We start from the raw sequence: 10,540 nt of genomic DNA, 5'->3' as shown, positions 1-10,540 counted from the left end.
ATGTTAAGCCCTTAAATCACTAGGCAATGCTTGTCAAGGCTGGTTTGTTGTGCCCCCTCCCCTCCCTAGTCTTTGTAATGTCACCAGAAATATAGAAATTAACCATTCCTGTCCTATAGTAGCATGTAATCTAAGGAACAAATTTTCCCTAAGGTTTATCACTTCTGAAAACAACACCCAAAGCATTTTTATCATTACCATACCTTGGATTAGCTTAGATGAAGTGCCTTCCGTTTCTTTTTCTACTATAGCAGGTGTGGCTAACCAGTTGCTTTTGGTCTGCAACTCCCATTGGCCTCAGCCAGCTTGGCCAATCATCAGGAATGATGGGAGTTGTAGTCCAACATCCGAAGGGCTACAGGTTAATCTCTCCCATGTTATAGAATGAGGATGCCCTGATCGTTTTTCTGGAGCTGCTAATAAAAGGTGACTTAGTGAGACATTTTTAAGGAAAAAAATCAGTAACCCCAATTTATCTTGTTTACGTATAAACAACTTTAATGTTGAAAAAATAAATTTTATATTTTGGATGGGCACCATCTAAAAAAGGTCCCACTTTTATGTAAAATGTATTAGTTAGTTGAAAAATACTAATAAATATTAATTAAACATTAATAAATATATTTCCCCATAGTATTGAAGAGGTTTCTTCAGTCATTTATTTATTTTCTATTGTATCACATCTCTCCTATTTCTGATTCTTAGTGCTCACTGTCCTTCATTTTGGGCTGGGGGCCTCCACTGAGACACTGTCTCAAAGTGTCATGCTTTTTCTCATGCTTTGCTGTGCTGGAGAGATCCATTGCAATGTCATCAGAATTGTCCATTGAGGTAAATTTGTCAGTGGAGCTTCTTTCCTGCTCTACCTGCTTAATTCTTAATTCCTCTTCAGAGCGTTGAGATTTCCAGTCACTGTTCCCCTTTTCCTCGCTTTCGGGCTTAGTTGTAACATCCATTGATTTTTTATGCATTCCTTTAAAGAAAAGCAAAGACCAGAGAGAGTACTGAGAGAGAATACTGATAAAACCTATCAGTGCCTGAGAAAGCTAGTACTCTAGCTTGACTGAAGCTCATTGGGGTAAACTCATAGTAGCCCACCGAAATCAATAGACCTGCAAGATAACCTTATCCCATATATGCCCACTCAATTGCTTCAATCTGCAGAACTAGTACTGATATAGGTGCCACACAATACTCATTCTGCATTTGTAAGAAATTTACCTTTTAGTGCAGCAGCACCCATATTTTGGAACTCCTTGTCTACTGACATCAGGAGTACATCACTACTTTTTTGGGTGTCAGATTAAAAACATTTTTGCTTAGGCAAGCCTATCCAGACATGTTAAATACTGACATGTGTTTTAATACAGTTTTTAATTTATCATTGGTTTTAATTATTTTTTGAATGTTTTAAATCGTTAACTTTTAAAAAAATTGATGTTTTTTATCGTTTTATTCTTGTTGTACACCACCTTGAGGTTTCATTACAATATGAATCTTGTGAAATAAAAATAAATAATAGTCATCAACGGCTGCATCCATTGCAGTACCACAACAGCCATAGCTTGCTCATGTAAAACACATGAGCAGATCTGCCCTCCCCATCCACATGGTTCCATCATTAGCCATGCATACTAAGATATCATACAACTGGATTCATGGAAGACAGGTCAGTAGCTCTGCTTCTGATATTCATGCATGGCGGGATCTCCATAGGGGATTTCACAAGCAAGGCAGCTGTTTTCTCCATGCAATGTCCCTGTCGTACAAGGAGGAAGTTTGAAGGACTAGGAAGAAAGCTGTTCTATCAGCTCTGATAAAATTCTTAACCAAAAGGTTAATCTGTGCTTAACACAAGAACAAAATGTCGCTTTATGTAATTAAATCTAAATTTCACTCTAGTATTTTATAAAAGTGATGACAAGTCAGCTAACAATCACTTATTTCTCAGTTAATGAAGTGAGAAGGGCTTTCAAAATCACAAGCATTACTGGGGTAGAGAGCAGGTGTATAGGGTGTAAATAGAGAATAGATTTGTATATTATAAGAGGTTGTATGTGTGCAAGCATGAGCAAGCATATGAGTGTGCACCCACCCACCCCAACACAGTGGGATCCTTGTCAGTGAGGGTTGGAAGGTAGATTTCGCCATCATTCCAGCACACAAATCACCCAGCAACACTATTGGGATGAAGGCTGTGAAGCCTAAGTCTGCTCTCTACCCTAGTAGTGTCTTTCGTTTGGAAACCTCTTCCCACTTAATTAACTGAGTTTCAGCCCAACTAGCGAATGCAGAGCGCTATATGTTTGCTTACCAAGCAGCCAGGGGGCACAGGAGCCCACAAGCCCACTTTTGGCAGAGTTGATGATTGATTCAGGTAGTGGGATGGAGTGTCTCACCATAGCACCATAGAGACCATATTCTGCCATCACGCTGCTGCGGCCCCAGCACTTCTCACGCTTTCGCCACTTGGCTCTTCGGTTTTGAAACCAAACCTTTTGGATGTACATCAAGAAGTATATATTTAGCAAAAGTATCCATGTTTGTGTGGAGGACTGAGTGGGAGGGGTGGAGGAAAGAACATAAAATAAATCATGTCAGATCAAGAAAGCATATGTTCTAAGTAATTTTTTAGTTCTCTGTTGCCATAAATAAGATAGAAGACACACACAACCAAATTAAAAGTTTCTCAATCTTATTCCTGCACTAAATAAGCAGCAGAAATTATTTTTCCTTTCATTGTGTTCAGTGCTATTTTTCTAGAAACAGAGTGTCGGAACCCACCATGAACACCTCCTTTGTTCTCTTATAATGGCAATGGTGCCCACCTGAGAGGTGCCAGAACTGAGTTCCAGCTGAAAAAAACTCTTTGTTCCAGGTGAAGATGATACTACATAAATTAACTGATAAGGTTAACCTTCACTCCTTTTGCTATTACAGTGGAACCTCGGTTTATGAACACCTCGGTTTATGAATTTTCGGTTTATGAACACCGCGGACCCATCTGGAACGGATTAATTCACTTTCCATTACTTTCAATGGGAAAGTTCGCTTCAGTTTATGAACGCTTCAGTTTATGAACAGACTTCCGGAACCAATTACACCCATGCTTTGGGTTAAGTAGGCTTCAGGTTGAGTACTCCACGGACCCGTCTGGAACAGATTAATCCACTTTCCATTACTTTCAATGGGAAAGTTCGCTTCAGTTTATGAATGCTTCAGTTTAAGTACTCCACGGACCGTCTGGAACAGATTAATCCACTTTCCATTACTTTCAATGGGAAAGTTCGCTTCAGTTTATGAACACTTCAATTTATGAACAGACTTCCGGAACCAATTGTGTTCATAAACTGAGGTACCACTGTATTATTCTTTCTAAATACTACTGCCTTACTTGTGAAATACTACCTGGTCTGGGATCATGTCACTTCTACATTCTACCAGCACCCTGTTGGTGCAAATTTACAATGGCAGAAGAGTCATAATATTGGAAAGTGCAGGCTAGATATTGCAACTAACATCAATTATTTTTACTTATTTCAATGGGCCATTCCTGTACATCTATATACATTTTTATAGAGCTGAATTAGAATCAGATGGCTGGAAGGTTATACAGCCTAGTCTCCTGCACTGTTGCACAATTTGCTAGGAAAAAATAATTCTTAATCCAAAGGTGTCAAATTCAGATGAGCTGGAGTGCCAAATTCCTCATCAGGCAGATATTCAACATTTTTTTAACTGAAAATAAAAGATGCCATTGGTCTTCAACTTCCTCCAGCCTCAGCCAACATTGTCAATGGTCAGGCATGATAGGAATTGTAGTCCAGGAACATATCCATTCCTACCTGCCTGGAGGGTCTAGTAAGCTCCTATGACTTGTGTTTGATCAGTGCTTTAAATGAATGTGTTGATACTCAATTTAGGCAGCCTTTAATGAGAATTGTAAATAATTACATTAATTATTATTTATAGCCCACCCATCTGGCTGGGTTTTCCCAGCCATTCTGGGAGGCTCCCAACAGAATATTAAACAGAATAAAACTTCAAACATTAAAAACTTCCCTAAATGAACTTCCCATTTCCACATGATAATCTCCTTATGGTGGTTTAACAATAACAAACAACATACCTGTATCCTATCCTCAGGGAGCTCTGTTTTCATGGCTAACATTTCTCTGGCATATACATCCGGGTAGTGGGCTTCATTGAAAGCCTTTTCCAATTCCTCCAGCTGATGGGCAGTAAACACAGTCCTACAGGGACAATAAACTCTGTCATTCAAAAATGGCTATGTCACATCCTTCAGAAACAACTTTTTGCGCTAGTAGCAGATGTGTAGGTTGGAATTGTATAGTCCAGAGAGAAATACCAAGTGAACTTGTTAAACTCCTGTATTCCTGGAACTGCAAGTGTGCGTGTTTGCATGTGTGAGAGTGTGTGTGTGATGGAGTACATGGCTGATGGACTTGCATTCATCCTCCAGGCCTCAGACAATATTTGGTGGTCCCCGGTATTATTGGACTCCACCTTCCATAAGCCTCAGTTAACGTCTAATGGTCAGGGATGATGGGAATTACATAGTCCAGGAACATCTGAAATTAACGTATGAGCTGTATTTTTTGGCATTGCTTTCTATGGGAAAAGTGCCCACAATGTTTTCACTAATATAAAAGCAGCACAGTTTGTGACTTTTAATCTTTGATGCTTTAGGCAGGGTTGGGAAACTAGTAGCCACCAGCTGTTGCTGGACTCCAGCTCCCATCATCCTTGACCATTGGGTTTACAAAATAAGAACTGGCATAGAAGGGTGTCCATTTGTGTTTCCATCTGCCTAGGAATTTGTTTTTTTCTGTAAAATCCAGAAATATTACCAGGTCTTCAAGTTTAAAACGTGAGAGAAATCCTTTCATTGCCAACATGTGATTTAAATTAACTCAGAATCTCCTAGCTCAATTAGATTTCATGCTGCCTAGAAGTTTACTGTTGTGCTTTCAAGACTTACAGTGCAACCTTAGATATGCATAGGATTACAACCCTACTTACCTGGGAGTAAGTCCCCTTGAATTACCCGTATATTCCGGTGTATAAGATGACTGGGCGTATAAGACAACCCCCAACTTTTCCAATTAAAATATAGAGTTTGGGATATACTCGCCGTATAAGAAATACGACCCGGCATATAAGACGTCCCCTGACATTTGAGAAGATTTTCCTGGGTTAAAAAGTAGTCTTATACGAAGGAATATAAAGTAAATAGGCCTTGCTTCTGAGCAGACATGGTTAGGATGGCCCAGTTAATCTGGGAACACAGGAAGCCACCTTTATACAAAGTCAGACTACTTGTCCATCCAGCTCAGTACTGCCTACACTGGCTGGCATTAGCTCTTCAAGGTCTCAGGCTTTTCCCATCACTTGTTGATCCTTTTTTTCAACTGGAGGTGCTGGGGATTGAAACTGGGACCTTCTGTGTGGAAAACATGGGTTTTGCTACTGAGCCACGTCTCTGTTGTGCCTTCAGGACTCACTTTGAGCTAGGTTTTCCCCAATATATTGTTTTCACTGCTGAGGCTTAGCACTGAGCATATGAAACCATGTGCAAAGTGTCTTTCCTTTGCCACTGAGTAACCACAACTAACCATTAGGACTTCCAGGTTAAATGGTGAGACTTCTGTCTTGTCCCAAGCCCCAGAATTCTCTAGTAAAAATTCACATGTCTGATCAAGTGGCAATTTCTTTCTCCAACATCTACAAACCAGATAATTCATTTAAAAAAGTTATATAGTACTGTCCAATACAATACAGAAATGCTAACAATGAAATCCTATTATATATGTCTACTCAGAGGTAAGCCCTATTGAGTTCAATGATCCTCACTCCCAGGTGGGTGGATATAAGATTGCAGCATAAGTGAGATTTTAAAGAGAGAATGTAGCGTACTTACAAAGTTTAACTCTGGGATCTAATGCTACAAGCTGTGACTGGGAAGACTCCAATTATATCCAGTATTAGCTATCTGTCATACCTGTGCCGCCGTTTCTTTCTCTTGATCTGAGAATCGGATGCCTTGAGGTTGTTCTTGTCCCCCGACAAACTCTCTTCATCTAATATTTTGGTTGGGGAGGAAAACAAATACAGTATAGATCAAAAGTTTCCCCCGTATAACCATTGTTCTATTCAACTTATTTCTATGCACTGTTTGAAACAGGTTTTATTTTTCAAAGCAGTTTCCAAATTGTAAAAGAGCAATAAAAATTACTGTGAAGAAAATCAACATTAGTGTAAAAAATCCAACCAGACAGCTTTCAGAAGTAGAATTTGTTAATAACAACTCTGCTTTTGAGGCCCATCTAAAAATGGGAGGAGAGGGAGCTCTGCAGACTTCCCCATTTCACAGCTGCAGTGCCAACTAATATTCTACTTAGTTAGTACAGTATCTTCAGTGTCAAGAAATAGCCACTGACGAGCATATATTGGCTATCTACCACATATGCCACCTTTTGACCAGCCTGTGTCCAATAGTCCCTGTTGTGGCAAGCACCAAGGAGGGGGGCAGGTAGCTGCCAACCAGGACTACAAACAGGGCTAGCAAGTGGCCAGAGCTGATTGAAACTGCTCTCCTCAGTCATTAGGAATATAGGTCAACTCCAACCATCTCCACTGCCTGGAAAAATAAATGGGAGGGAAGCTGCCACAAACACCAGCTTTTCAGCACCAGCAGAGCAACTAGAGCAGGTGTGCAGAAGGCTAAGGCAGGAATAGAATCGGAGGCAGTCCAATTCTCCTACCAAAGGACCAACAGAACGGGGGGCTCCAAAGTAACCTAGCTGGTCCTAGATGGAGCCTTCTCTGAATCACAATAAAAGTTAGCAAACAGCCTTTATTTTTCCATTTCAATATTTTATTAATGTATAAGATACAGTGGTACCTTGGTTTATGAACACAATTGGTTCCAGAAGTCTGTTCATAAACTGAAGCAAACTTTCCTATTGAAAGTAATGGAAAGTGGATTAATCCGTTCCAGACGGGTCCGCGGAGTACCCAACCTGAAGCGTACTTAACCTGAAACATGGGTGTAATTGGTTCCGGAAGTCTGTTCATAAACTGAAGCGTTCATAAACTGAAGCGAACTTTCCCATTGAAAGTAATGGAAAGTGAATTAATCCCGTTCTAGATGGGTCCGCAGCATTTGTAAACCGAAAATTCGTAAACTGAGGTGTTCATAAACCGAGGTTCCACTGTATACAGAATCAAATATATGAGATTGCTTGTTTAAGAAATTACTTTAAAACACCTCCGTTCTCCCATAGGTCATAGGACAGTTTTTTTATCCCCATGTATACTGTTTTACATAACCCTTAAAAAACAATAGAATTCCAGCTGAGTAAAATTCTGTAAGAACCAATACCTTCAATCAGCCCCTGAAATTTCCAGCTCAATAGTATTTTAGTGCCCTTTTCCTCCTTCAGTTTTATGCTGACCTCTCAGCTGGCAGCCGTGCTACCTCTGAGATTACTAACTCAAGCAGGCATTCCTTTAATCTCTTCCCTGGAAAGACATAGGCTGCCATCACATGCTTACACAGCAGTGAGTGAATCCCATAGCAAACCTGAGGAAGCCCAGTGCCATGGTGTTTGCCACCTGGTTAGATCCCTGCCATGGTGGAGGGTTTCAATCAAGTGAGAAAGGCCTACCTTTGATTGCCATTGGCCATGTTGATGTTCAACACTGCAGCTAAATGAACTATATAACCACTGAAGAGAAACTCAAGCATGGTTTGGTGTGTGATGTGTGAAGAGGATCTGAGTGAGAACATGCATGAGCGAAAATGTGCATATAATTTCCAAGTCCTGGTGTTCACCCACAGAGCTAATTGCCAAAATCACACACTGGAAAACACCGTGCCACAATATTTGACCCATGCTCCTCACCCAAGAATAGTGCTGTAAGCAGCAATGCTGTTAGATTCTTCCCATGGATTCACCTGTCCCAACAAGCTGTTTGCCTAATATTTCCACACCTATATACATCTGCACATTCAAAAGTTATCCCTTATAAACAGAATGTCACATCAGAAATGGTCCTTGGTGAATCTGTGGGAACATTTGCACATGTGAAAATATTTGTACATGTGTGTTCCCACATGAAGCTTGTCATCCAAATGGCCCATCCATATAATGATTGTTTCAGATCTTTTTGGAGTTCTCTCATCAGCACTTTTATTTGCAGAAATTATTTAATGTCTGCCAACAGTTAATGGTTCTGAAATAGCCGCCTGGTGCTCCAAATCATCTCCTTCCAAATCTTTTCCCCAGCAGATCAGGTCACCAGCATTTCATTTAAAGCATTAGCTCTGCCTTTGGCTAGAACAGGTGCTAGAGTATTGGTGACAGATATGATAAACTCCATGATCAGATTCCTGCTCAGTCTAAAGCTCTCTGGCTGCGTATGGGCTTGCTTTGGGAAGGGCCGTAGCTCAGTGGTAAAACATGTACTTTGTGCATAGAAGGTTTCAGGTTCAATCATCAGCATCTCCAGGAAGGGCTAGCAGCGACTCCTGTCTTAAATTCTGGAGAGCTGCTGTCAGTCAATGTTGACAAAAATGGACTAGATTGACTAATGGTCTGACTCTTTCTATGTTTCTATGTTACTGTTTCTCAAGCAACAGCGTGAAGCTGTAATGTGGCTTATTGGAAGACAGCATGCAAACACCTTTTTCATGGACACAGACAGGTCCTATTTAACAGCTACATGATCTCCAGGATCCAACAGGTGGCACTTTTGCCTGTACAGAGATGTAGTGAGAGTTGAGTTGTGGTGGTTCATATTATACTGCTTTTAAAAGGCACAGGGTATCCGTTAACAAATATATTCAACTTTATATTGTCATCAGCTTTAGATCTGGGAACCAAATTTGCATGTTGCGCTGGAGAATAAAAATTGATGATAGCCCATTAGTGCAAGACCCATGCAGTACGGAGGCTGTTTTGTTCGTTTGTCTTATCTATGGCGTGCAGCGCACGCACCTACCAACTGAGGATATTTCGCGCATCTGAAAAGTAGACTCCAGCCCGCTTACCCTACCAAAAGATCTCAGACTCTCGGTCCGTAAGGTGGCACACAACAACTCTGAAAGAGTGCTCTTGGAACTTCGGAGGTGTCCAAAAGGAACTGATCGGCGCCTGCCAGCCAGCCAGCCTCTCAGCAGCTCTGTGCCGTCGGAGCGCCCGGCAGAAAGCAGCGCTGTTCCGAAGTAGTCACGCTGCGCAGAGGTCGGCCTCCTGCCCTGTTTGGTGCGCTGGGGAGCGTCTCCCTCCGGCCGCTGGCTGCTCGATCTAACCCGGCAGCAGCTCTCCTGCTCCCGATCTGCGCTCCTCCACCCATCCCGGCCTCTCGCCCCGCGGCAGTAGTTCTCGGTATCCCTCCCTCCGGAGAGGACCTGCCCCAAGCGGGGTCTCGCTTACCGGAGATGTTCTCCTTGTGCTTTTCGGCTCCGGGGCCGTATTGGTGCGGGTGGTGGCTCGGGTGGTGGTGCGAGTGGTGATGGTGCTCCGGGCGCGCTTGCAGGAAGGGCAGGTGCGCCGGCAGGAGGCAATGCGCGCCGGCCGGCTGCTGCGTGGCGAAGCCGCACAGGAAGCCCAAGCCCATGGGCAAGGGACCTCCGGCGCCGCCTCCTGCCAGTCCCGCTGCCCCGCCGCCGCCTTCGCAGCCCGAGCCGGTCACTGAGGTGGTGGCGGGCGGCTGCAGCTCCGCCTCCAAACCCAGCAGGTCGGTGATGGCGAAGCCCTTGGAGCGCAGGCTGCCGCCCGACGGGCTCCCCAAGCGCGCCTTCTCGGGGCCGCCGCCTCCGTTGGGCGTCAGCGCTTTCCCCTTGGCTTTGCCCTCCGCGGTCTCCTCGCGGCCCGTCATGCTGCTGCCTCTGCTCACTTCTCCTCGGCAGGCGGGCGCCTACACACAAGCGCGGAGAGACTCTCTGAGGCTTTTTATCCTGCGCGCCCCAAGCCGCCCGGCGCCAATCAGCTCCAGGGAAAGTGTGCGCGAAACCGGGGGGGGGGGTGTCACTCCATGAGAATTAATTGCCACCAATTTCCCCGCGCGCGATCCGATCACTCTTTTCCCTGCTCTCCCTCGTTTCCCTCTCCGCTTTCTGACTTAAGTATTATTTGCTCTGGGTAACAGATTTCACCACGAGGTGCGGAAGCCTCATCGGCTTCGGCGTTTGTCCCCTATCTCCCTGCCCTCAACGCCCCCCGTCGCTGGCACACAAGAAGAGCCTGCAGGATCTGGCCAGTGGCCCATCTAATCCAGGATCCTGTTCTCATACAATGGCCACCCAGATCCCTGCGGGAACCTGCAAGCAGGACCTCAGCGCAACGGCACCCTCCTTTCCTGCAGTTTCCAGCAACTTGCATTCAGAAACATACTGCCACGAATCTGTCTAATCCTCTTTTGAAGCCATCCAAGTTGGTGGCCATCACTGCCTGTTGTGGAAGAGAGTTCCGTAGTTTAACCATGCGCTGCGTTAAAAATTATTTTATCTGTC

At 43.6% G+C, this 10,540-nt stretch overlaps 1 protein-coding gene across 1 annotated transcript; it reads right to left on the bottom strand.

Moving 5' to 3' along the window:
• Positions 1-548: 548 nt before the first annotated feature.
• VSX1 (visual system homeobox 1) lies at positions 549-9,915 on the bottom strand. Its single transcript, XM_035111353.2, has 5 exons — positions 9,462-9,915; positions 6,023-6,101; positions 4,130-4,253; positions 2,315-2,495; positions 549-973 (listed from the first exon to the last, which is right to left on the bottom strand). Exons 1-5 carry the CDS (start codon positions 9,904-9,906, stop codon positions 702-704), a joined length of 1,101 nt encoding a protein of 366 aa, XP_034967244.1. The 5' UTR covers positions 9,907-9,915; the 3' UTR covers positions 549-701.
• Positions 9,916-10,540: the final 625 nt, after the last annotated feature.

This window comes from Zootoca vivipara, chromosome 3 (genome assembly GCF_963506605.1).
Source record: "Zootoca vivipara chromosome 3, rZooViv1.1, whole genome shotgun sequence".
Classification (NCBI taxonomy): Eukaryota; Metazoa; Chordata; class Lepidosauria; order Squamata; family Lacertidae; genus Zootoca; species Zootoca vivipara.
This window is presented reverse-complemented; position numbering and strand designations above follow the sequence as displayed.

What these genes read in the sequence shown, in the direction of transcription:
- VSX1 (XM_035111353.2), bottom strand. Translation starts at nt 9,906, where the DNA reads ATGACGGGCCGCGAGGAGACCGCGGAGGGCAAAGCCAAGGGGAAAGCG. An exon ending in GCACAAGGAGAACATCTCCG is followed by an intron (nt 6,102 to 9,461) that starts GTAAGCGAGACC and finishes CCAAAATATTAG; the next exon opens with ATGAAGAGAGTTTGTCGGGG. An exon ending in TCCCTGAGGATAGGATACAG is followed by an intron (nt 2,496 to 4,129) that starts GTATGTTGTTTG and finishes TACATCCAAAAG; the next exon opens with GTTTGGTTTCAAAACCGAAG.